This window comes from Callithrix jacchus, chromosome 22, assembly GCF_049354715.1.
Source record: "Callithrix jacchus isolate 240 chromosome 22, calJac240_pri, whole genome shotgun sequence".
NCBI lineage: Eukaryota > Metazoa > Chordata > Mammalia > Primates > Cebidae > Callithrix > Callithrix jacchus.
In genome coordinates, this window is record NC_133523.1 from 35,000,783 (window position 1) to 35,027,828 (window position 27,046).

General features: G+C 46.9%; 1 protein-coding gene and 1 pseudogene across 2 annotated transcripts in view; one reads left to right on the top strand and one right to left on the bottom strand.

Annotated features, from left to right (window-relative positions):
* Nucleotides 1-13,096: 13,096 nt before the first annotated feature.
* FCGBP (Fc gamma binding protein) overlaps nucleotides 13,097-27,046 on the top strand; it is a 65,862-nt gene continuing 51,912 nt past the window's right edge. The window contains exons 1-4 of one of the 2 annotated variants that reach the window (XM_078359627.1): nucleotides 13,097-13,305; nucleotides 13,661-13,717; nucleotides 22,462-23,709; nucleotides 26,283-26,632. In XM_078359627.1, coding sequence (XP_078215753.1) covers nucleotides 13,663-13,717; nucleotides 22,462-23,709; nucleotides 26,283-26,632 — 1,653 coding nt within the window. In that variant the 5' untranslated portion in view covers nucleotides 13,097-13,305; nucleotides 13,661-13,662. The remainder of the gene's footprint in view (nucleotides 13,306-13,660; nucleotides 13,718-22,461; nucleotides 23,710-26,282; nucleotides 26,633-27,046) is intronic. The other variant, XM_078359628.1, reaches the window with a different exon arrangement.
* LOC103789944 (mortality factor 4-like protein 1 pseudogene) lies at nucleotides 19,551-20,318 on the bottom strand (annotated as a pseudogene).

Here is a 27,046-nt window from a genome sequence, read left to right on the forward strand (position 1 = left end):
GGAGTACAATGGTGCAATCTCAGCTCACTGCAACCTCCTCCTACCTGGTTCAAGCAATTGTCCTGCTTCACCTCTCGAGCAGCTGAGATTACAGGCACACACCCTGACTCTCAGCTAATTTTTTGTATTTTTGGAAGAGATGGGGTTTCTCCATGTTAGTCAGGCTGGTCTCAAAGTCCTGACCTCAGATGATCTGCCCATCTCGGCCTCCCAAAGTGCTGGGATTACAAGCATGAGCCTGTGCCCATCTAGCTTTCCCCTTCTACTCCTCAACAACCCTTGGTGCTGTCCCCAGTGTGGCTCCAACTAGGCTCCCAGTTAACACCCTCCTTCACTTCCCCACCATACCAGGGCTGCTTTCCCCCTGGGAGGTAATGGATGGAACTAGAGCGGCAGCTCAGGTACATGGACACTTACCAATGTCAGACATAAGGCAAGGATTGGTTTGGCCAGTACTAGAACAATCCAGATAGGGTTTAGTGATGAATTGATTAACTTTAGTCTGACCTTTCCTTAACAAGATGATCTAGTAGTCCTAGCTCATTGTTGTACTCCTGGTGAAAAGGCTCAAAGATACAATCCTGGCCATGTCATTGACTGGCCATCTGGTGAGGCGGTCCCAGAGCAGAACCTCCAACGGGTTTATACGGATGACAGGGACTGGTTAAGGATCAATCACTTCCTTAATCGCATGTCAGAGGACACAAGGAGGTGTTAGATAAAACGAGTAAAGTATAATAAAGTGAAAGAATTGCTCAGGAAGCGGATGAAAATCCAGCTGTGTACCTTAATAGGCTCGCGGAGGCTTTCAGAAAGTATAGTGACATAGACCCAAAGACTGATGAAGGGCTAACATTTCTGGCCATGCATTTGGAAATGTACCCACACTGTGCCAGACATTTGAAAAAAGCTTCAAAGGCTGGAAGCTGACCTTTAGACCCCCTCAAGCAGCATTGGTAGCAGAGGTCTTCAACGTTTTTAACAATTGGGACCAGGCAGAGAAGGCAGAGAAAAATAAGAGAATAAAAAGGAAGGCACACATTTTGGCTGCTAAAATCACAGGCCCACCTTGAGGGGACCTCAGGCAACAGAGAACCCTGGATGGGGGTCAATTAAACCTGCACCCAGTGGAAATGGGGTGCAATCAGTGTGCTTACCATAAGAAGAGTCACTGGATCAATCCCTTCTGGGAAGCCAGGATGGAGTGGGCCTCCCCAGCCCACTCCTCTTGTTGCTGTCCTCTCAAATAAAAAGGCTGCCCCCTCTGACTGAGCAGTTCCCAAATGCTCACCTGCCCCCAGACCTGAAGAGTTCCATCACTATCACCACTGTGGAGCCTTGGGTCACCCTCAATATGGCAGGTAGGAAAACTGAATTCCTTGTGGATACCAGAGCTCCCTACTCTGTGCTGACCCACTCTGTTGGATGTCTGTTCAGTGCCAGTTGTACAGTGACAGGAACAGATGGTCAACCCAAGGTAAGACACTTTACCTTTCCTTCGACTTGTAAAGTTGGATCTAAGGCATCACTCATTCCTTCGTATATGTCCCTGAGTGTCCCCTTCCTTTAATGGTTCATGACTTATTATCTAAATTGGGAGCCTCAGGTTCCCTCCAGGGGAATGCCATACAAGTCTCAGTGCCCCCTGAGAAAGGAATCCACTTACTGGTCCTTTTGGCTCCCTAAGATCAGAAGCTACCCCTAGTCTTAGAAAAGATACTGATTTGCGTGGAGAAGTCTGTATGGGATACCAACATTCCAGGACAGGTGATCGATGATGAGACTGTTAAAATAAAGCTGAAGGCAGGCATACCCTACGTGTGCAAGCCAAAATACCATTTCAGGCCAGAAACCCTGCAAGGGATATGGCCCCTCCTGGAAAAACTTATACAGAACAGACTCATTCAGCCCTGCCAGTCTCCCTGTAGTACGCCAGTCCTGCCTGTGAAGAAACCAAATGGAGAATACCACTTTGCTCCACACCTTAGAGCAGAGAATGACTCAGTTGTTTCCCGTCGTCCTTCAGTGCCTAATACGCACTCCTCTCTCAAATCCCTGGGTGCCCGCAGTTTTACGCTGTGCTGGATCTAAAGGATGCTTTCTTTTATATATGCTGCATCCTGGCTCCACCTACATTTTTGCCTTTGAATGGGAGGATCTGGAGACCCAGGAAACTCCCCAATATACTTGGACAGTGCCGCCACCCCAGGGGTCTCCACATAGCCTACGCCTCTTTGGGTAAGCCCTTGAAGTCCTAATTCAGAAGCTAGGGCCCTTTGGACAAAGGCCAGTGACTAACTTTTTTTATTTTTTTGAGATGGAGTTTCGCTCTTGTTACCTAGGCTGGAGTGCAATGGTGCGATCTCAGCTCACCGCAACCTCCGCCTCCTGGGTTCAGGCAATTCTCCTGCCTCAGCCTCCTGAGTAGCTGGGATTACAGGCATGCGCCACCATGCCCAGCTAATTTTTTGTATTTTTAGTAGAGATGGGGTTTCACCATGTTGACCAGGATGGTCTTGATCTCTTGACCTCATGATCCACTTTGGCCTCCCAAAGTGCTGGGATTACAGGCTTGAGCCACTGCGCCCGGCAGTGACTAACTTTTTAAAGCAACTGAACCCAGCAGCCCATGGGTGGCCTGGCTTTCTTAGAGCCGTGGCAGCCACCAGCCTGCTGGTCAGGAAGATCTCCAGACTCACGCTAGCGAACCCCTTGGGGTTAATACATCTTACGAGGTCCAGAATGTGTTGGAAATAAAAGGGAACTACTGGCTAACTGGAGTAAGTTTAACTCAAAATCAAGCCCCACTGTTAGACACCCCAGACTTGCCCTTAAGGATAAATGAGTCCTTAAATCCTCCCACCCTGCTTCCCTTGCCCACCTTGGGGACACTGGAACATACCTGTGTGGAAACTTTAGAACAGACCTATTCTAGTTGGATAGAGTTACAGGACACCTCCTGAGAGAATCCAGGTGCAGAATGGTTTACAGATGGGAGTTGTTTTGTAGAAATGGGAACTACAGGCCCGGCACGGTGGCTCACGCCTGTAATCCTAGCACTTTGGGAGGCTGAGGTGGGTGGATTGCCTGAGCTCAGGAGTTCAAGACCAGCCTGGGTAGCATGCTAAAACACTGTCTCTGCTAAAATAAAAAAAAATTAGCTGGGCTTGGTGGCAAGTGCCTGTAATCCCAGCTACTTGGGAGGTTGAGGTAGGAGAATGACTTGTACCCTGGAAGTGGAGGTTTCCCTGAGCCGAAATCGTGCCACTGCATTCCAGCCTGGGCAGCAAGAGTGAGACTCTGTCTCAAAACAAACAAACAAAAAAAAAAAAAAAAAAAAAAAGAAAGAAAAACCTAAACCAAATCAAAACAAACAAAAAGTAAATGGATGCTTAAAGAAGGAATTTCTAGGTTTGGGCTTCTAGCCTTCCTACAAAGAGACAACAGGCTGCCTTTTATGACCCAGCCCACCCAAGAACTGTCTAGCAGTCTTAGCATCCAGTACAAACGTCACTCTGCCTGGCATCCTCAATCCTGAATCAAACCCTTAAAAGGAACTTTGGCTAAACCTTGCCAGGAAGCCCAGAAATCACGGATTGAGTGCCTCCCTGTTGCCTTACTAAGAATAAGATCCGCCCCAAAGGGGAACTTAAAGCCCGGCCCTTTTAAAATGACCTATTGAGAAGTCTTTTCTCAAGACAAGCTTTCTAACAGATGAAGACTTAAATTAGACTTTAAAATATATTATCAACTTGGGAAAAGCTTAACAGGCAATATAATAAAATATTACCCTAGCTGGGTAAGATGGTTTTAGATCATTTCCCTATTAGCCCAGGTGCACAGATCTTACTCAAGACATGGTGAGGGCTGGGCATGAATCATGCTCCCGCTGTACCCTCTTCTGTCTTACTGTAAGCTTTCTTTTAGTCTGGATGCAGGGCGCCTGGAGTCACAATGGCCATAGGCATGTAGTGGACCAGGTGAGGCAGGCCCTGGAAAAGCTAAAAACCTCCCTCAATTCTCTTGCTAATGTGGTGTTGGACTACTGCTTGGCCTTACCCTCTGTAACTTGGTTCCTTCCTTTTTTTTTTTTGAAACAGTCTAACTGTCACCCAGGCTGGAGAGCAGTGGCACAGTCTCGGCTCATTGCAACCTCTGCCTCCTAGGTTCAAGTAATTCTCCTGCCTCAGCCAACTGGGACTACAGGCACGTGCTACCACGCCCAGCTAATTTTTGTATTTTTAGTTGAGAAGGGGTTTCACCATGTCTGCCAGGCTGGTCTCAAACTCCGGACCTTGTGATCCACCCACCTTGGCCTCCCAAAGTGCTGGGATTACAGGTGTGAGCCACCATGCCTGGCAGTTCCTTTCTTTCTTAAGCCCTTATTAGCAGCTACCTTTCTTCTTTTAATCTTTTTTTTTTTTTTGAGACGGAGTTTCACTCTTGTTACCTAGGCTGGAGTGCAATGGCGTGATGTCGGCTCACTGCAACCTCCACCTCCTGGGTTCAGGCAATTCTCCTGCCTTCAGGCAATTCTCCTGCCTCAGCCTCCTGAGTAGCTGGGATTACAGGCACGCGCCACCATGCCCAGCTAAGTTTTTGTATTTTTAGTAGAGACAGGGTTTCACCATGTTGACCAGGATGGTCTCGATCTCTTGACCTAGTGATCCACCCGCCTCGGCCTCCCAAAGTGCTGGGATTACAGGCATGAGCCACGGCGCCCGGCCTCTTCTTTTAATTTTTAAACCATGCTTGTTTAACCTGCTGGTAAAATTTGTGTCTTCCAGACTACAATAGTTTCATGTCAAGTTAATGGTCATGCAAGGCTTCCAGATGACTTACTAGCTGAACAAGGAGGTGCTTGTACAGGCACCAAACCTCCTCCTGCACTTGGATAAATACTACTGGGCAAGTAGAGGTTAACATCCAGGCAATTTACAGTCAGGAAAGTGGTTACTCTCTTTGGTAAAGGAGAGCCCACTTCGTGTAGAATGCTGTCAGGGCAGCCTTACCATCTGTAACTTGGTCTCTCCCTTTCTTAAGCCCTTAGGACTATCTTCTTTTTATCTTTAAATTTTTAATCCTTAAACCATGCTTGTTTAACCTGCTGGTAAAATTCATGTCTTCAGGCTGCAACACTCTCATGCCAAGTTAATGGTCATGCCAGGCTTCCAGCCTGTTTCAGAGACTACCAGCCCAGAGCCGTCTCAGCCCCTTCACCACGCCACAAGAAATTTCTCCTCCTCCTGGAAATAGATGTAGGGACTATGTCCATGCTTAGCAGGAAGTAGCTCAGAAGAGACCTTTGCCCAAAGCCCTTAAGAATAAGGAGAATGAAATCTCTTAGCCAGAAATGAGACCGCTGACTGGCTTCCTATTTTGATGTGGTTTAGTGAAAAAGAACAAAAGCCCCTTACTCAAGCTGTAGCTTACTAATCTCCAGCCAGTCAGAATCGGTGGCCCAAGAAGCCATTAACCACAAGTTCTTGCTTTACAGGGTTAGGGACTTCTTCAGGGACCCACAGGTACAGCTTAAGTTTCAACTTATCGTGATCTTTTCTTTATTTCAACACTAAAAATCATGCCCAGAGGTGGAGATTTAAAATGCGAATGTTACATGCGATGTATGAAAAAGCATGTTGAACCACTGAGCAGGTGCCCCAGAAATCCCTACTGAACACATGATGACAGGCACGTCATGGCATCTGGACCTCTACAAAACAGATCGAACTGCTCCCTATGAGGAGCAGCCCACCCTTTTCCTTTCACAGTGCTGACCTCCCTCATGCACAATTAAAATAAATTTTCCTTTTTTCTCTTTAATACTGTGTCTGGTAATCTCACTTGATTTCTATCCTGGGAGACTACAAGAAGCCAGGGTGATGGTAACATCTCTGTCACGGTGATGTAGATTTATTTTTCCTGTCTTGTCTCTGCTAAAAACCCTGGAATAATATAACAGACATTCTTAAGAGGACTCTGAAAGATAGAAGGCAAACTGACAAGGGGCCTTAGAACTCAAGAAACATCTCAGTGGCCCAGCATCTCTAAATTTCTCACCCAATGACAGGAGGTGGTTTAGATCCAGAGTCTCCACAGCCCCTTATCCAGCAGCAGAAAGCACCCAGGTAGGTGCTTTCCCCCTCTGTGGATGATAGAGATTAAGGAAGAGCTCTGTTGGCACCACACAGCCCAGGGAAGCACTCTCTACCCTTTTGTGCCAGTGTCTCCTACTCCTAACTTAGCAGTACCAAGCAGGCCACAAGAAAATGCTTTCAACCTCCATTGGTGGTACTATCAGATATTGAGTGCGAGCTCAACCAGTACCAGGCAGATGAAATAGAGCAGAATAATAATGCAAGGGCCCTGAAAACTAAATTGTCATTGGAATCACAACACACAAAAGTAGGCGAGAACCTCCATGCTAACCTAAATAAAGTGACCACTAAAATAGAAGAGTTAAATAGAATCCAGAATCTCCTCTCATAATTTCAGAAATGTCTGGGATATAATTAAAAATTATGCATAATATGAACAACCAGAAAAATCACAACTTGAATGAGAAAAGCCAATCAACAATCTAACACTGAGATGAATTAGATTTTGGAATTATCTGACAAAGATTAACATAGCCATCATAAAAATGTTTCACCAAACAATTATAAAATTCCTTGAAAAAATGAAAGAAAAAGAGAAAATCTCACCAAATAAATGGAAAATACGTTTTTAAATAACCAAATGGAAAAGAGAAAACTGAAAAATGTAATAACTAAAATAAAAACTCACTGGAAAGGCTCAAGAGCAGAATAACTATGACAAAGGAAATAAGAACGGAACTCAAAGATAGAACAGTAAAAATTCCCAATCCAAAAAACAGAGAGACAATCAACTTTAAAAAAGAGAAACAAAAAAATGACTAACAAGGGCTCAGAGAACCTGCAGGACAATTACAAAACAGCTAACATTTGTATTGTCAGATTAACAGAAGGAGAGAAGAAAGTGGGACTGAAAACTCTTTGAAGAAATAATGAGCAAACTTTCTCAAATGTGGCAAAAGACATAAACCTACAGATGCAAGAAGCTACACAGAATAAATCTGAGGGATTTCATGCCAAAACACAGTATAACTAACTTATAAAAAAGGCAAACAAACAATGAAACTGTCTTGGAAGCAGCTAGAGAGGAATTTTAAATTATCTCTGGGGAACACTGATCAAATGACGACAAATTTCTTATTTAAAAAAACATTGAGAAGAAAGTCTAAAACAATACTTTTCAAGTGCTGAAAGAAAATAACTATCTACTGAGAATCTTATATGCAGCAAAGCTACCTATGGTGAATGAAGAAGAAATAAACAGTTTTTAGATGAAGGAAAACTACAAGATTTTGTCATCAGCAAAATTATTCTTAAAGAATGATTAAAGGAAGCTCTCCAAATGATAACAGAGAAAGGCTCGGAACTTTAGAAAGGAAGGAAGAAGAGCAGAATGGACAAAAATAGTAATGAATATAACAGATTACCCTTCTCATAGTTTTAAAAAATCATAGTTGATTGATGAAAAAATTAGTATCATATGATGTCTCTAGGTAGAGACAATACGTATGTATATATGTACACACATATGTATAAGGGAGGGTAAAAGGATCTACATGGAAGTAAGGTTTCAACACTTCAAAGTGGTGAGATATTCATAAGTTGGATTATAATCAGTTACATATGTATACTGTAGTACTAGACTAAGTGCTAAGAAAATTCTACAAATTATTTGTATTAAAAATAATACAAATCAAAATGGAATGCTAAAAAATGCTGTTGTAACTCACAGGAATGCAAGAAAAAAGTAAGAATGAGAAATGGAACAAATGGAAAATGAATAAGAAAGTGTTCAACTTCAGCCCAGACATATCAATAACTACTTTAAATGTAAACAGTCTAGCTACTTACCTGAAGTAAAAGACCAGAGATCGACAGAGTGAATTTCAAAAATGACCCAACTAGATACCGTCTCCAAAAAACTTTACTCCAAATATAACAACATAGGTAGGCTGAAAACAAAATAATGGAAAATGTATCAATTTTATCAACTGATATTACTATAGACATAAACTTTGGGCCGGGCCGGGCAAGGTGGCTCACCTCTGTAATCCCAGCACTTTGTGAGTCCAAGACGGGTGGACCACTTGAGGTGAGAAGTTTGAGACCAGCCTGGCCAACATGGTGAAACCCTGTCTTTACTAAAAATACAAAAATTAGCCAGGCATAGTCACGGGCACCTGTAATCTCAGCTACATGGGAGGCTGAGGCAGGAGAATTGCTTCAACCTGGGAGGCAGAGGTTGCAGTGAGCTGAGTCCATGCCGTTGTACTCCAGCCTAGGCAACAGAGCAAGACTCCGTCTCAAAAAAAAAATATATATGAATTTTAAATATAAGCTTTTAAAAGGAAAGAAGTACTATATTAATATGAAACTACTTTCCTTCGGAGCAAAAAACATTACTAAAAACCAAGGATCATTCTGCCAAGACATTGCTGTCCTACTGTGTATGTACCAAACAACAGAGATTCAAAGTACATGAAGCAAAAACTGACAGAGATGAAAGGTGAAATAGACAAGTCCACAAATACAACTGGGGAATTGAAAACCTCATTCTCACTGGTTGCTAGACCTACCAGGGATAAAATATGTGAGGATATCAAGGAACTGAGTAACACGTCAATCAATAGGACCTAATTGATATTTATAAAATGCTCTATTCAACAGCAGACAAATCCACAAATACACTTGGGAAATTCCAAGCCTCACTCTTGTTAACCGCAACAATGGTGAAGTAGTTTTTTTGGTTCATTGATTTCCTCACGTTGAGTTTTACTGATTTCTGTTCTTTATTATTTCCTTCCTTCTGCTTTGTGTCTGTTTTGGTCTTTTAGTACTTTCTTGGGTAAGAGCTTAGATTATTGGTGTGAGAATTTTCCTCTTTCCTGATGTAAATATTTAATGCAACAAATTTCCCTTTAGCTATATCCCACATATTTTGGAAATGCGTTCTTTTCATTTTCATTTGATTCTATGTATTTTTCAGACTTTCTCTTTGGCCCATGGATTATTTAGAAGGGAGTTGCTTAATATCCTTGTATTACCAGATTTGCTGTTGTAGGGTTTACAGACGGCTTTGAGGAGGGCCTCTTTGGTGCCCAGCTTGGGCTTCGGGCTTAGGTTTTCGGCTTTCCTGGCTCGAAGAATTGAGCAGAGAGCCTTACCCCCACAGTGAGTGTCCCAGCTTTAAACAAGCGTTTGCAGACCGAGAAAGAGTGAGCAGCAACACCGTTTATTGAGCAAGCGAAAGTAAAAGGTTCCACAGCATGGAAGGGTGGAAGGGGACCCAAGAGGTTGCCACTGTTGATTTTAGGGCTGCCTGGGCTTATATCCCCAAGTAATTCTGAGTTGTTGAGTGTTTGCCCCCTAGTCCTGTGTGGGGAGAGGGCTTGTGACCGCGAGTCACTTAATTTTTCCTTTTGAGTTGCCAAGGAGTTTTCCCTGGTCCTGTGGCAATGAGTCACTGAATTTTCTCTTTCTGGTGGTGGTTTCCTAGTTTCTATTGATCTTGCCAGCAATATTGGAATGTGGTTGAACAGGTAACGGATGCTTTGAACACGGCCTCCTGATAATGGTTGAAGGACCTGCATCGACCTTTATCCACGCTAGGGTTTCCAAAAAGTTCCAAATTGACCCAAAAGGTTTTATTCTTTCACTTGTGAGTGGAGATTTTCCTGTTTTTTAGTTATTGATTTCAAGCTTATTCCATTATGATCAGAGAACATCTCCTATAGAATTTCAATTATTTTGATTTTATTCTGGTTTGTTTTATTTTATTTTATGATTTTATTTTGGGGTGGAGTTTTGCTCTTGTTGCCCAGGCTGGAGTGCAATGGCATGATCTCGGCTCACCACAACCTCCACCTCCCGGGTGCGAGTGATTCTCCTGCCTCAGCCTCCCAAGTAGCTGGGATTACAGGCATGTGCCACCACGCCCGGCTAATTTTGTACTTTTAGTAGAGACGGGATTTCTCCATGTTGGTCAGGCTGGTCTCGAACTTCCATCCTCAGGCGATCAGCCTGCCTTGGTCTCTCAAAGTGCTAGGATTGCAGGTGCGAGTCACTGTGCCCGACCTCAGGTTTGCTTGATTATCCAAAATATGGTCTATCTTGTTGAATAGGTATCATAGGTGTTGGCTCGGCGTTAGACAACTTCAGAGAGGAAGTGTGAATGTCAAATGTTACAGGGAAGGAACTAGAGTCCAGTGGCAAATAATAGGTAATTGGAGAGTTTGGCAAAACTTTCAGTGCATGTGGAAGTCAGACTGTGGGATCCAGAGCGTAAAGGAATAAAGTTAGAAATTGCTCGCAAGCCTGAATTTAGGTGGAGAGAGTAAATTCTCTCCCATTGTGCTCCAGTCTATAAAGCCTATACAAGTCAGAGGGGCTCAGGGCTCTGGGGTGGCATGGCGGGTGCAAATACTGTAGGGAGGTAGAGGTAGATACGTGACGAGAGGCCAGAAGGCTCAGACACACAAATGGGTTCGGAGCAAGACTGCCAGTAGAGGGATGGATGCAGTTTCTTGGACCATAAGGAAGTGTCCGCAGAGTTTATTTCCTGGGTCACCAGCAGGGTTTCTGAGAATTGATATAATACAGGGTAAGGCACAGGGGTGTGTCCTAACACACACACACCCCTTGGGCCCTAAAAGGAGTGAGAAAGAAGATCTCAGGGGACCGTCAAATATAGAGTATTAATTTGTGAGATCTCCCACCACAACCACCCCATTTCTGGGGACTCTGGCTGTGCAGAGTGATGGTGAATTTTGAAGGCAGGGGGCTTCTCTCCGTGGTCAACCAGGGGAAACCTCAAGGCTTGCAGAGAATTGAGGGCCAGAAACACCCACGCAGCTCACCTTCCCCTTCTTCCCCTTCACTCTCATTTGTCTCTGAGTGTCTCAAACTACAAGAGGGATGGCTGGGTGTGGTGGCTGACGCCTGTAACCCCAACATTTTGGGAGACTGAGGTTGGCGGATCATGAAGTCAGGATTTCGAGACCATCCTGGCCAAGATGGTTAAATCCCATCTCTACTAAAAATACAAAAAACAAAAAAAGAATAGCTGGGCATGGTGGTGCAATCCTGTAATCCCAGCTACTCGGGAGGCTGAGGCAGGAGAATCACTTGAGCCCGGGAGACGGAGGTTGCAGTGAGCCGAGATCATGCCACTGCACTGTAGGCTGGTGACAGAGCAAGCAATCCTCCCACCTTAGCCTCCTGAATGGCTGAGACTACACGTGCACGCCCCCACACTCAGTTTATTTTTGTATTTTTTGTAGAGAAAAGGTCTCACTATGTTTCCCAGGCTGGTCTTGACCTCGTGGCCTCAAGTGATCCTTCTGCCTCAGCCTCCCAAGTAGCTGGGACTACAAGTGTGCACCACCGTGCCTGGCTAATTTTTGTATTTTTTGTAGAGACAGGGTCTCAATATGTTGGTCTTGAACCAGTCTGGTCTCAAACTGCTGGCCTTAAGTAATCCTCCTGCCTCAGCCTCCCAAAGTGCTGGAATTATAAACTGAGCCACTGTGCCTGGCCTCACACAGAGAATTTTCACAGCTTGGTTTGCAATTGCTGTTTCCTCCTGGGAATCCTGATATCTCCTCTTCCCAGTCCTGATCTCTCTCAGGGACCCAGCAGCCCCTTCCATCAACCTTTAGATCCCCCCAGGTACCCACACACCCTTTTCCCGAAGCTTCCACTTCCTGTGGATCCCCCCGCGCCTGCTGGTTGCTTGTTATCTCTGGCTTTTTGCCAGCCTCCTGTTTACACTCACTTCATTTTCCTGGTTGACTTTATGTCCCAGTCGACCCTGAGCCTTTATCTTGTGCCTTGGGTGGGTGTGGGGATGGGTCAGAGCCCCAGGGAGAGAGATGCCTCCATGCACCCACCCACTCTGGCACCCAGGGGCAGGCCCCTGTGATAAGAGAGGAGGAGCCCCAGGGGCAGCAGCTGCTAGGGTGTTGGTCCAACACCCAGGCTTTGCAGCTGCTGGCCCCAGGGGTGACTCCTCAGCAAACAATGAATCCCAGGTCAGGGAGAAGGCAAGCTGGGCATGGGTCAGGCCAGCCCCTCAGAGGAACTGACTCCATCTGAGAAGGCCCAGCTTTTGGGTCATTCTACTCCTGCGTGCAACCTAGACCTCCACCTCCCATCTCAGACAAATTCTGGGGTGATGGAGAGGCACAGAGTCCCCTAATGCTGTTCAGCTAGCCCCTGCTAAAAGCAAACCCTGCTTACAAAAAAAACCAAAGAAAAACAAAAAAACCCAAAACGAAAAACCCCAATTTCTCCAAAACCAACAGGCCTTGGCTCTTCGTCAGTCCCCCAGGCTGGGGAGTCCTTGGACACCCATATCCTGTTTCCAGCACCACTGAGGGGCAGGTGTCTGGAGTCAGAAATAGAATCCGGGTGTCTGTGTGGAGCTGGGAAGCAGAGGCCATTGTCCCTTCAGCCCCGATGCCCTCCTGCATCCCTGCCTGGGTCCACACCAGAAGAGGCTGCCTCCCAGCTCTACAGTCCTCGAGAACTTCTTTATGTCTCTGGGCTGTAAAGATGCCCAGAGAGGCTGGTTTTGGGTTCCCATTTTGCAGATGAGAAAAACCCCAGGGGCCCCGCTGGGCTGCGGTGGAGGTCTTGTGTCCCGCTCCATAGCCTCAGACTCTGCCCACCCCAGACACCTGTCTCCAGTGGTGTCTGGGAGCAGGATGTGGGTGGCCAGGGACTCCCCAGGCTGTGGGGACTGAGGAGGAACCAGGACCCGGATATGGGTCTCTCACTGTTATTCCTGGCGGGAGCCAAAGGAAGGAATATAGCTGCTCAGCCAGCAAATATGGCCATATGCCACTTCCCGCCCTCGCTGCCCACACCCCCAACCCACCCCAGCTCCGCCCAGGGACTCAGGCACTCAGCTCCCTGCTCCCCAGCTGTCTCCCTCAGGGACCCCACCCTTCCAGGACCAAACTTTCCAGAAGGCTTCCAGGGAGTGGCCACCAGCCATCCTCACTCGCTTCTTGGAGCCCAGGCATCCAGACTCACCCTTTTCTCAGGCCTTCACAGTTTCCCGTTTCATCTGGCCCCAAGGACCGCAGCCTCCTCCAGGAAGTTGGCATCATCTGCCTGGCACGTGGCCCAAGGTGTGGCCTCAGGGGCCCAGAAACGCCACTATATAGCCCTGCCCCACAGCTGGCCCTGCAGCTCCAGGGACCTGCAGGTGAGAAGGGCTGGGGACCCCTTTGGAAGTGGGACAGCAGGTCCCCTACTCTTGCCCCTGGCTGTAGGCCTCCTTGTCCTACCCCTAGACCCACTAGACAGCCAACTCCCCACCCCTGTCCCTGGCTCCTGCTCTCCCCATCCCACCTCCAGACCCACTGGACAGCCAGCCTCCCCCCCACACACTGGTCCTTGGATCCAGCCCACCTGGCCCCATTTGCCTGACTTCGTTCCCCACCTCAGCTTTTGTGCTCCCAGGTGACCCTTGTCCTGAGGGTGGGCCCTTCTTCCCAGGACAGTCTCCAGCAGAGGCGGCAGATCAGCCTTCTATGATCCCTTCTCTTTTCCTACTGCAGCCATGGGTCCCCTGTGGAGCTGCTGGACACTCTGGGCTGGAGCAACCCTCCTGTGGGGTAAGTCTGACCGAGACTCTCGCCTGGGTCCACACCTTCCATGTGTGCCTCCTCCACATGTCACCCCAAGCCAGCTGAGAGGGGAGAGAGGACCTTAGACTCTGTAGAGGAATGTGGTAGGATTCATCCATTCTTACCCTTTTCTGGCTGCGAGCTGGTCAAAACCTTAGTCCCCAAACCCAAGTGTCCAAGAACTTTCTTGGTTTTCTGCACCTAAACTAAGGTTTGGACTCTGAGCCTCATTCTGCTGAGTTGATGGAAAATTTCACGAAAGTCATTCTTGGAGGGTGTTGTCCCCAATTCTCCCAGGGATGTATCCACAACTAAAATTTTACATAAAGCCAAAGTACTGGGGGAAAGATGGGCTGCGAGGGTCCTCTAATCACCAGTCAGCATCCATCTAGGTGACTTCTGAAATGCCCATTATCCCTGATCCCCTGGCCCCCTGGGATATGGAGGCCCCCTTTACATGGAAGGAGGTCATTCCATAACCCCTCACTTTCTTCAGGATTCCTTAGATCTCTTTCTCTCTCCTCAGCTTCAGGGGCTCCCTTCCTAGTTGGGGGTGGTCAGAAGCTCCCACTGCCATCTATTTCTAGCAGACAATTCGTCCACACTTCCCAAATCCCTTTTTTCCCTTTATCCCCTTTTGACAAACCCCTAAGTCCTATTATTGTTATTATTATTATTAGTGAGACAGAGTTTCGCTCTTGTAGCCCAGACTAGAGTGCAATGCCACAATCTCAGCTCACTGCAACCTCCACCTCCTAGGTTCAAGTGAGTCTCCTGCCTCAGCCTCCCTAGTAGTTAGAATTACAGGCACCCTGTGACACCACATTCAGCTAATTTTGTATTTTTAGTAGAGATGGGGTTTCACCACGTTGCTCAGGCTGGTCTCGAACTCCTAACCTCAAGTGATCCACCAGCCTTGGCCTCCCAAAGTGCTGGGATTGCAGGCAAGAGCCACTGTGCCTGGTCCCTGCAAGTCCTATTAAGACAAAAATCAGCTGGCTGCAGGGGGTCACGCCTGTAATCCTAGCACTTTGGGAGGCTGAGGCAGGGGGTTCACTTGAGCCCAGGAGTTCAAGACCAGCTTGGGCAGCAAAGTGAGACCCTGCCTCTACAAAAAATCAAAAAAATGAGCCAGGCACATAGTGCGTGCCTTTGGTCCCAGCCATATGGGAAGCTGAGAGAGGAGGATCCCTTGAGCCCAGGAGGCTGAGGCTGCAGTGTATTGTGTTTAAGCCACTGCACTCCAGCTTGTAAAAAGATGGAAATCACACACTGGCAGCACAGTACATCCACCTTGAGCCCCACGGTGTTTAAAAGAATTGTGGGTTGGAGATTTCACATGAAAATTCAGATAGCCAGTTTCTCTTGAAAAACAGTAAGATCATCTGGGCATGGTGGCTCATGCCTGTAATCTCAGCACTTTGGAAGGCTGTGGCAGGTGAATCACCTAAGGTCAGGAGTTCAAGACCAGCCTGGTCAACGTGGTGAAACCCTGTCTCTACTAAAAATACAAAATTAGCAGGTGTGGTGGCACACGCCTGTAATCCCAGCTACTTGGGAGGCTGAGGCAGGAGAATCACTCGAACCTAGGAGGCAGAGGTCGTAGTGAGCTGAGATCACGCCATTGTACTCTGCCTCAAAAGAAAAAAAAAAAGAAAAACAGGAAGGTCTTACATTTTTAAAAAGCTCACATTCTTTCATTGTAACAGGTGAAAGTTACTACCAACAACCCACTGTATTTTTTTTTTTACTAATTTATATATTAAAACTTTTTTATTTTTGTGGGTACATAATAGTTTTATGCCTTTATGGTACCTGTGATACTTGGATACAGGCATGCGGTGTGTAAGGATAGAGTCAGGGTAACTAGGGCTTCCTTCACCTCAAGCGTTTGTCACCTCTTTGTGTTAGGAGCTTTCCGGTTCCACACTCAGCTATTTTAAAATATGCCGTAAGTTACTGTTAACAATAGCCATCCTGTTCTGCTACCAAATACTAGATTTTATTCATTTTATTTAACTGTTTAACTGTAATTTTGTACCCATTAACCATCTCTACTTATCCCCGACTCCTCCCACTATCCTTTCCAACCTGTGGTGACCGTCATTTTACTCTCCATCTCCATGAGTTCATCAGTTGAAACTTTAAACTCCCACATATGAATGAGAGCATGTGAGACTTGTCTTGTCTTCCTGTGCTGGCTTGTTTCACTTAACATGTCCTTTAGTTCCATCCATGTTGTTGCAAATAACAAGATCTCATTCTTTTTTTTTTTTTTTTTTTTGAGACAGAGTCTCACTCTGTCACCCAGGCTGAGCACAGCAGTGTGATCTCAGCTCACTGTAACCTCTGCCTCCCAGGTTCAAGTGATTCTCGTGCCTCAGCCCCCTGAGTAGCTGGGATTACAGGCGCATGCCACCATGCATGGCTGTTTTGTATTTTTAGTAGAGATGGGGTTTCACCATGTTGGCCAGGCTGGCCTCAAACTCCTAACCTCAAGTGATTGATTCACCTGCCAAAATGCTAGGATTACAGGTGTGAGCCGCCGCACCAGAATAATTCTCCATTCTTTGTATGTGCCACCTTTCCTTTATCCATTCATCTGCTGATGGACACGTAGGTTGATTCCATATCTTGGCTGTTAAGAATAGTGCTGCAATAAACATGGGAGAGCAGATGTCTCTTGGATATACTGACTTCCTTTTTTTCAAATATATATATCCAGCCCTGAGATTGCTGTATCCACAGTAGTGCTAGTTTTGGTTTCTCAAAACCCTTCATATTATTGTTGATAGTGATTGTACTGATTTACAGTCCCACCAACAGTGTAGGGGGTTCCATTTTCTCCATATGCTCACCAGCATTCATTATTGCCTTTCTTTAGGATAAAAGCCATTTTAACTCGGGTGAGATGATACTTTCTTGTCGTTTTAATTTGCATTTCTCTGCTGATTAGTGATGCTGAGCATTTTTTTTAATATACTTGCTGGCCATGTGTATGTCTTCTTTGAGCAATGTCTATTAAGATCTTTTGCCCAGTTTTTTTTTTTTGAGATGGAGTCTCACTCTGTTGCCCAGGCTGGAGTGCAATCTCAGCTCACCACAACCTCCACCTCCCAGATTCAAGCAATTCTCCTGCCTTAGCCTCTTGAGTAGCTGGGATTACAGGCATATGCCACCACACCTGGCTAATTTTTGTATTTTTAGTAGACACAGGGTTTTCTCCATGTTGGTCAGGCTGGTCTTGAACTCCTGACCTCGTGATCCACCCACCTCAGCCTCCCAAAGTGCTGGGATTATAGGCATGAGTCACTGCGCCTGGCCTCTTTTGCCCATTTTTTTTTTTTGAGACAGAGTTTCGCTCTTGTTACCCAGGCTGGAGTGCAATGGTGCAATCTCGGCTCACTGCAACCTCTGCCTCCTGGGTTCAGGCAATTCTCCTGCTTCAGCCTCCAGAGTAGCTGGGATTACAGGCACGCACCACCATTTTGCCCATTTTTAAATCAGATTAAGCTGGGTGTGGTGCCTCATGCCTGTAATACCAGCACTTTGGGAGGCTGAGACAGGCAGATTACTTGAGGTCAGGAGTTCAAGACCAACCTGTCCAACATGGTCAAACCTTGTCTCTACTAAAAGCACAAAAATTAGCTGGGTGTGGTGGTGCATGCCTGTCATCCCAGCTACTTGGGAGGCTGAGACAAGAGAATTGCTTGAACCCAGGAGGTGGAGGTTGCAGTGAGCCAAGATCGTGCCATTGCATTCCAGCCTGAGTGACAGAGTGAGACCCCCATCTCAAACACACACACACACACACACACACACACACACACACTCAGATGATTTGATTTTTTTTCCCTATTGAGTTGAGATCCTTTTACATTCTGGTTGTTAATCCCTCGTCAGTGGCCTATGGAAATGCTACTGATTTCTGCATGTTGATTTTGTGTCCTGCAAATTTATTGAATTTATCAGTTCTAATAGCTTTTTGATGGAGTCTTTAGGTTTTTCTAAATATAAGATTGTATCATCTGCAAACAAGGATAGTTTGACTTTTTTCCAATTTGGATGCCTTTATTTCTTCTCTTACCTAATTGCTTTAGCTAGATGGGTTGTAAATATTTTCTCTCATTCTGTCAGTTGTGTCTTTATTTTGTGAATTGTTTCCTCTTTTGAGCAGAAGCTTTTTAGGTTGATGTAATCTCATTCGTCCATATTTCTTTGGTTGCCTGTGCTTTTGATGTATTACTCAAGAATTTTTTTGCCCAGACCAATGAACTGGAGTTTCCCCAATGTCTTCTTGTAGTAGTTTCATAGTCGGAGGTCTTACATTTAAGTCTCTAATCCATTTTGATTTTATTTTTGCATATGGTGAGAGATAGGGGTCTAGTTTCACTCTTCAGCATATGGATATCCAGTTTTCCCAGCACCATTTATTGAATAGACTGTCTTTCCCTGCAGCGTATGTTCTTGGCACCTTTTTCAAAAATGAATTCACTGTAGGTCGGTGGATTTGTTTCTGAGTTCTGTATTATGTTCCACTGGTCCATGTGTGTGTTTTTATGCCAGTATCACACTGTTTTGGTTACTATAGTTTTGTAGTATAATCTGAAGTCAGGTAATGTGATTCCTCCAGTTTTGTTCTTTATGCTCAGAATGGTGTTGGCTTTCTGTGTATAAACGTTGAGATTAGTCTTCTATTTCTGCGAAGAATGTCATTGGTGTTTTCATAGGGATTGCATTGAATCTGTATATTGTTTTGGGTAGGATGGACATTTTAACAATATTGTGTCTTCCAGTCCATGAACATGGAATATATTTCCATTTTTTTGGGGTGTGTGTCCTTTTTCATTTTTTTGATTATGATTTTATAGTTTTTATTTTTTTGAAATTTAAAGAAAAAATTTACTGAAGATCCAAAAAACAATTCCCAAAAGATTGAATTTTCCAGAAAACTAGCTACACAATACATTGCATCTATCATGTTAAAACGTGCAGTGGACACAAATACAAAAACCATGAAACAAGCCACCATTCGTCAACAATTTGAGCAAAGATAAAATGCCTAAGTAACAACATGGATGACTTGCAAAGGATGGGCTCTTTAAGCACCATTAAAAAAAAACCAAAAAGGAGCACTAATGGATGCGTGTGTTCAGTTCTATACACTGAATCGAACCTTTGGCACTAGGAATCAGAGCATTTTGTCATATAGCATTAACACGTATTATCAAAGTGCATAGTGTCAAAGGAATAGAACCACCAGCATTCAAAAGCAGCTTTGTCGACTAGGCAATAAACACTCTACAGCATATCCCTCTGTTGTCCATCATTGAATGCACTGGGAGCAACTTTAAAATGCAAAACAAACAAACAAAAAAAACGGCCGGGCGCGGTGGCTCACGCCTGTAATCCCAGCACTTTGGGAGGCCGAGGCGGGTGGATCACAAGGTCAAGAGATTGAGACCATCCTGGTCAACATGGTGAAACCTCCTCTCTACTAAAAATACAAAAAAATTAGCTGGGCACGGTGGTGCGTGCCTGTAATCCCAGCTACTCGGGAGGCTGAGGCAGGAGAATTGCCTGAACCCAGGAGGCGGAGGTTGCGGTGAGCCGAGATCGCGCCATTGCACTCCAGCCTGGGTAACAAGAGCGAAACTCCATCTCAAAAAAAAAAAAAAAAAGAAAGAAAAGAAAAAAGGAGCTATTACCCCTTTTATTTTTTCTGTTTAAAATCAAACAGAAAACAAACATCAATTGTGATACACTAACATCTCCAAAGCACATCATTTGTACAAGAGATAGACTAAGAACAAAAATGTGTTTACGGAGATGCAAACATAAGTGAGTGAGAGCGCCTCCCACGCAGCTTCCCGATGGCACTCAGGAGGAGCCGTTCATAATCACTGGCACTAAATAAAGTTGCAGAGTTCTTTGCCAGATGCTTTAGGAAATCGTGAAGATAATTCAGTAATAAAGCAAGACTCTTCTCATCCAGAGGTGTATAGGCCAACATTGCTCCAATTCGTACAAATAGTCTCAGTAGATGCGGCGCCCCATACACCTGGGACACGGGTGCATCAGGGTGATCTGCAAGAATTCAGCGTACTGCGGTCTCTCAAATTTGTAGAGTGGCTGGTCCCACCATTACACTGAAGTATTCCTTTATCCCTGCACAGCTTCATTAACCGCATGCTCCTTATTATCTGTGTTTCCACGAGATTTCTTGTAATTTGCATAATCCTGAAGAATGGAATCCACATTCTTCTTGGCAGGAAGATAAAAGAGCTGCTTTTGCCTGGTAATTAAGTCCCAGTCATCAACAAGCCATGGTTTTAGTTCGTCAGGAATCTTGACTTTAACTTCAACTCTGTTCATGAATGTTTCCTCATTTTCAACAGTAGGATCTACCCGGGCCCTTTTCTTCCGAGGAGGCTGAGGGGTCTCACTGGTGCTGCCACCATCTCCATCTCCAGGTGTTTTCTGTTTGTTCTTTTTGTTTTCACTTCAACATTTTTCTGTTGCAGACCAGATGTCTTCTTTCCCGGGACAGCCCCTCTCATCTTTCCCTCTGCATACTGCTCCTGATTGGCTTTTTTTTTTTTTTTTTTTTTTTAATTTGAGACAGAGTTTCGCTCTTGTTACCCAGGCTGGAGTGCAATGGCGCGATCTCGGCTCACCGCAACCTCCGCCTTCTGGGTTCAGGCAATTCTCCTGCCTCAGCCTCCTGAGTAGCTGGGATTACAGGCACGCGCCACCATGCCCAGCTAATTTTTTTGTATTTTTAGTAGAGAGGAGGTTTCACCATGTTGACCAGATGGTCTCGATCTCTTGACCTCGTGATCCACCCGCCTCGGCCTCCCAAAGTGCTGGGATTACAGGCGTGAGCCACCACGCCCGGCCCTGATTGGCCTTTTGAAGTTCTCGCTGTTTTCGATTTGTTCTCGCAAATGGGTGTTCACATGTTTGAGCACTGGGCTCTCCGGAACCCACTCATCCCAATTTTTATTCCAACCATTGTAATGTATGAAGTATTTCACTTGTTTGTCCTTCATGGCAACCTTTGCACACTTTGCTTCACACAGAAGAGGCCCATGAAAGCACCGCACTTGCTCACCCTCCTGGAATTCAGGCTTCGGGTCCTGCTTCGGCGCCATTTATAAGTGATTCCCACCTCCTCCTTCTCCCACCGCCCCCGACTACCGCCGGTTTTATGGTTTTTATTGCAGAGATCTTTCATTTCTTTGGTTTCTTCCTAGGCATTTTATTTTATTTGTGGCTATTATACATGGGATTACTTTCCTTTTTTTTTTTTGATTGTTTGCTGTTAGCATATAGAAATGCTACTGAATTTTATATGTTGATTTTGCATCCTGCAAGTTTAGTGGATCTATCAGTTCTAATAGCTTTTTGATGAAGTCTTTAGGTTTACCCTTTTTTTTTGAGATGGAGTTTCACTCTAGTTGCCCAGGCTGAATGGTGCTATCTCGGCTTACTACAATCTCTGCCTCCCAGCTTCAAGCAATTCTCCTGCCTCAGCCTCCCAAGTGGCTGTGATTACAGGTGCCCACCACCATGCCCAGCTAATTTTTTGTATTTTTAGTAGAGATGGAGTTTCACCATGTTGGCCAGGCTAGTCTTGAACTCATGACCTGAGGTGGTCTGCCTGCTTTGGCCTCCCAAAATGCTGGGAATACAGGCTTTAGCCAAGTTTTGTTTGTTTTAAAGACAGAGTCTCCCTCTGTCACCCAAGCTGGAGTGCAGTGGTGCAGTCTTGACTCACTGCAACCTCCACCTTTTTGGTTCAAGCGATTCTCCTGCCTCACCCTCACAAGCAGCTAGGATTACAGGCATGTGCAACCACACCCAGCTAATTTTTGTATTTTTTTTTTTAGTAGAGTTGGAGTTTTGCCATGTTAGCCAGGCTGGTCTTGAACTCCTGACCTCATTTGCTTGCCTCAGTCTCCTAAAGTACTGGGATTATAGGCATGAGCCACCAAGCCCAGCTGTCTTTAGGTTTTTCTAAATACAAGATTATAACATCTGCAGACAAAGATCTTGACCTCTCTTTTCCCAGTTTGGATGCGCTTTATTTCTTTCTCTTGTCCAAGTGCTTTAGCTAGCACTTGGACAAGAGAAATATGTTGAAGAATAGTGGTGAAAGTGGACATCCTTCTTGTGCTCCAGATCTTAGAGCAAAGACTTTCGGTTTTTCCCCATTCAGCATGATACCAGCGGTGGGTCTGTTGTACATGACTTTGATCACGTTGAGGTGTGTTCCTTCTATTTCCAGTTGCTTGAGAGTTTTTATCATGAAAGGATGTTAAATTTTATCAAATGCCTTTTTTGGCATCCATGGAAGTGATCATATAGTTTTTGTCCTTTATTCTGTTGATAAGATGTATCACACTGATTGATGTGCATCAGCAACAACGCACTTTAGATGGTGTAGGAGTGCCAGTTCCATAGCCACCCCTCCGGGACTGTTTCACACATTTATATTCCTTAGCTGGCCCCATCAGCATCTGAGTCCGAGGGCCCTGTCTAAAGTATTCAGACTTTTGAAAAACAAGAGCCAGAAGGGCTTATAGATGAATGCTGCATGAATCAGAAGAAAAGAAAGAGAATAGGAAAGAAAAGAAAGCCCAAGCTAATATTTCAACATGTTTCTGGGTGTAGAGCAAGAGGTGGGGAGGATTGGATAAGTGGACTCAGAACTGCGTTTTCTCAACCAGGATTGACCCAGGAGGCCTCAGTGGACTCCAAGAACACTGGCAGGGAGGAATTCCTCACCGCCTTCCTGCAGAACTATCAGCTGGGCTACAGCCGCGCCTACCCCAGCCTCCTTATCTCCAGTCTGTCAGAGAGCCCTGCCTCAGTCGTCATCCTCAGCCATGCAGACAATACCTCACAGGAGGTCACAGTGAGGCCCAGGGAGTCAGTCATGGTCAACATCAGTGCCAAGGCTGAGATGATTGGCAGCAAGACCTTCCAGCATGCGGTGGTGGTCCACTCTGACCATGCCATCTCTGTGCAGGCGCTAAACAGCAAGCCCGACACAGCGGAGCTGACACTGCTGCGGCCCAGCCCGGCCCTGGGCACTGAGTACTTTGTGCTCACGCCCCCTGGCACCTCAGCCAGGAATGTCAAGGAGTTTGCAGTGGTGGCTGGTGCCGCAGGTGCCTCGGTCAGTGTTAAGCTGAAGGGGTCAGTGACATTCAGCGGCAAGTTCTACCCAGCAGGCGGTGTCCTAAGTGTGACTCTGCAGCCCTACAGTGTGGCCCAGCTCCAGAGCACAGTGGATCTCTCGGGGTCAAAGGTCACAGCCAGTAGCCCTGTGGCCGTCCTCTCTGGCCACAGCTGTGCCCAGAAACACACGACCTGCAACCATGTGGTGGAGCAGCTGCTACCCACATCTGCCTGGGGCACCCACTATGTAGTACCCCCTCTGGCCTCCCAATCCCGCTACGATTTGGCCTATGTTGTGGCTAGCCAGGCCACAAAGCTGACCTACAACCACGGGGGTACCGCTGGCTCCCGTGGGCTCCAGGAGGGCGATGTGGTGGAGTTTGAGGTCCGGCCATCCCGGCCACTCTACCTCTCTGCAGATGTGGGCATTCAGGTCCTGCTGTTTGGCACAGGTGCCATAAGGAATGAAGTGACCTATGACCCCTTCCTGGTCCTGATCCCCAGTGTGGCGGCCTACTGCCCTGCCTATGTGGTCAAGAGTGTGCCAGGCATTGAGGGCGTGGCCCTGGTGGTGGCACAGACAAAGGCTGCCAGCGAGCTGACCATAGATGGGCAGGCAATGGGGGCCAACCTCACCTGGGCATCTGTGCCAGGCAGCAACTTCTCATACGCTGAAGTGGAGCTCGGCACAGCTGACACGGTCCATGTGGCCCAGGCTACCACCAACTTCGGGATGCTCACCTTTGGGCTGACCAAGGATGTGGGCTATGCGACAGCAGCTGATTGCAGCCAGAGTGAGTGATGGAAAATGACCTCTGGCTCTGTCTACGTTGTGACCGCTTTCCCACCCAACTGCTCCTCTGTGGCTTCAGGATCAGCTGGGCTGTCCTTCCCTCATCTCCCTTCTCTGAGACATCCTTCCTCAAGCCTTCTCAGCCCCTCCCCTCCTCCCAGAAACAATATTCTAAATATTTAGCAACCAGGGCGAGCTGGAGCACTACCAGTCAGAAGTCAGCAGCAGGAGCACTGCAACAGGGTCCCAAAGCCCCCACCAAACCGGCATCAGCCCTTGTCTGTTGGTTTGTCAGGGGAAGGGTCCTGGGGGAGAGCCAGGGTGCTGAGAAGGAGGGATCTTTGGGGTTGTGGGGGGGACAGTCAGGTCAGCAGCTTCTTACTAACCACTTTGGAAATATTTTGATATTTTAGCAACTGACATAGCTACACCAGTTGCTAAGCTGCTCCCCACACCTCAAATAGGAATGTTGATACCCAACCTCAGGAGGTCTAAATATACAATAATCAGATGGCTACGTGTTGGGGAGGGGGAGTATCTTGCAGTCTTTCTAGATGTTTCACGTGTTTTTGACACAGTTAGTGTATATGAGCTGGCAGTTTGTGTGACCTCAGGCTCAGCCCATGAGAAGCTGCTGGTATAGTGCAGGATGGGATCTGAGGACACACACGCTACAGCCAACCTCCCAGGGTTCAAACCCCAGCTCTGCTGTGTGACCTTGGACAAGTGACTTCATCTCTCTGGGCTTTAGTTTCCACATCTGTAAAATGGAGATAACTACTTCTCCTTCAAAACTTTTTTGTTTTAGAGATAGTGTGTCACTCTGTCACTCAGACTGGAGTGCAGTGGTGTGATCATAGCTCACTGCAGGCTTGAACTCTTGGGCTAAAGCAATCCTCCCTCGGCCTCCCAAGTAGCTGGGACTACAGGCATACACCACCACACCCAACTAATTTTTAATTTATTTTTTTGTAGACACAGGGTCTTGCCATGTTGCCCAGGCTGGTCTCAAATTCCTGGGCTCAAGAGATCCTCCTGCCTCAGCCTCCCAAAGGGCTGGAATTACAGGCCTGAGCCACCATACCCAGCTGCAAAAACTTTTGAGGACTGGGAGACACATAGAGGAAAGGTGATTTCTTCCCATGTAGTCCCTGTCACGCTAGGACTCTGGTGTTCCTGGACCTGGCAAAAATGCCCCTCCCCTGCCGTCCAAGGCATGGAAGCCACCAACTTCAAAGAGCCACTTTGGGCTTGAGAAATAAAACGAGGGAGTAGTGGGTGATTAATTACAATGGGTAACACTTCATTTAACACCTAGGTTCAGTTCTAAAGCTTTCTTGGGTTTGTTTCGAGACAGTCTGGCTCTGTTTCCCAAGCTGGAGCGCAATGGCGTGATCTTGGCTCACTGCAACCTCCACCTCCCAGGTTCAAGTGATTCTCCTGCCTCAGCCTCCCAAGTAGCCAGGATTACAGGCACGCACCACCACGCCTGGCTTATTTTTGTATTCTTAGTAGAGACGGGTTTCACCTTGTTGGCCAGGCTGGTCTGGAACTCTTTTTTTTTTTTTCAGAGCTCCTGCAAATCAAGGTCTCAAACTCTTGACCTCATGATCCACCCGCCTCGGCCTCCCAAAGTGCTGGGATTACAGGCTTGAGCCACCGTGACCTGCCAGCTTTCTTCAGTTTTACCTTATTTACACCTAACTCCTCCCACCAAGATCCCTATGAAGGAAGTATTATTGTCACCCTCACCTCCAGGTTACAAATGAGGAAACTGAGCCAGAGGGAGTTTAAAACAACTTGCCCACTGTCTCAGAGTCAATTGGTTGAGCCAGGATTCCTACCTAGGCAGTCTGACTCCACAGTCCTTTTCATTCTGCTGAAGTCTCTGTCTTCCATTTTCTGTCCTTAAAAAAAATCCCTTACCTCTTTTTGATCCTGGAGGGAAGGAAGGGAAGAGGGGAAAAGAGGGAGAGAAAACCACAAATTAGCATTTTAATGACGGTTTCTGCCTTTCCTTATTAGGCTGTCCTGTGTTTAATTGGAGACTCAGAAAACCTGGGGTTTTCAGAGAGGCCTGAGCAACTCTCTTCCTGTGGTGTTTCAGACCTCGGTTTTCCCCACCTTTAAAATGGGCAGCTGCGAGCAAACTGCTCAAGCTTCCCAGGCAAGGTGGGCTCCAGGATCTCCAGGATGCCTCCCCACTGAGGTGTGAGGACTCTCTTCTTCCTTCTCCTTCTCCTCCTTCTTCTTACTCCTGCTTCCTCCTCCTCCTCCTTGCTCTGTGCCCAGGCTGGAGTGCAGTGGTGAGATCTCAACTCACTGCAACCTCCCCCTCCCGGGTTCAAGCGATTCTCCTGCCTCAGCCTCCCAAGTAGCTGGGATTACAGGCTTGTGCCTCCACGCTCCACTAATTTTTGTATTATTGGTGTAGACAGGGTTTTACCATGTTGGCCAGGCTGGTCTCGAACTCCTGACCTCATGTGATCCACCCGCCTCGGCCTCCCAAAGTGCTTGGATTACAACCCCGCAGACACTTCTGACTGTCTTTTCACCCTTCTCTTCCCTCCCCAGCTGTGCTGTCCCCAGCGGAGCCCTCCTGCGAAGGTGTGAAGTGCGCAGCCGGGCAGCACTGCAAGGTGGTGGACGGGAAGGCCAAGTGCGTGGCGGAGTCCTCTGCTGTCTGTCGCGCCCAGGGCGACCCGCATTACACCACCTTCGATGGCCGTCGCTATGACATGATGGGCACCTGTTCGTACACGATGGCGGAGTTGTGCAGCGAGGACGACACCCTGCCCGCCTTCAGCGTGGAGGCCAAGAACGAGCACCGGGGCAGCCGCCGCGTCTCCTACGTGGGCCTGGTCACCGTGCGCGCCTACAGCCACTCCGTGTCGCTGACCCGCGGGGAAGTTGGCTTCGTCCTGGTGAGTGCCTGGAGGCTTCGGGGACTTAACATCCATGAGCTGCGGGTCCGAAGGCGGAGGCAGAGCCCAGTAGCCGACCTCAAACCAGGATGCGGAGAAATGGGCCATGGGGATGAAGGGTCGGGAGGAGAGGTTTGAAAATCAGTGGCGGCCGGGCGCGGTGTCTCATGCCTGTAATCCCAGCACTTTGGGAGGCCGAGGCGGGCGGATCAAGAGGTCAGGAGTTCGAAACCAGCCTGACCAACATGGCGAAACCCTGTCTCTACTAAAAATACAAAAATTAGGCAGGCATGGTGGCACACACCTGTAATCCCAGCTACTCAGGAGGCCGCGGGAGGAGAATTGCTTGAACCCAGGTGGTGGAGGTTGCAGCAAGCCGAGATTGCACCATTGCACTCCAGCCTGGGCGACAGA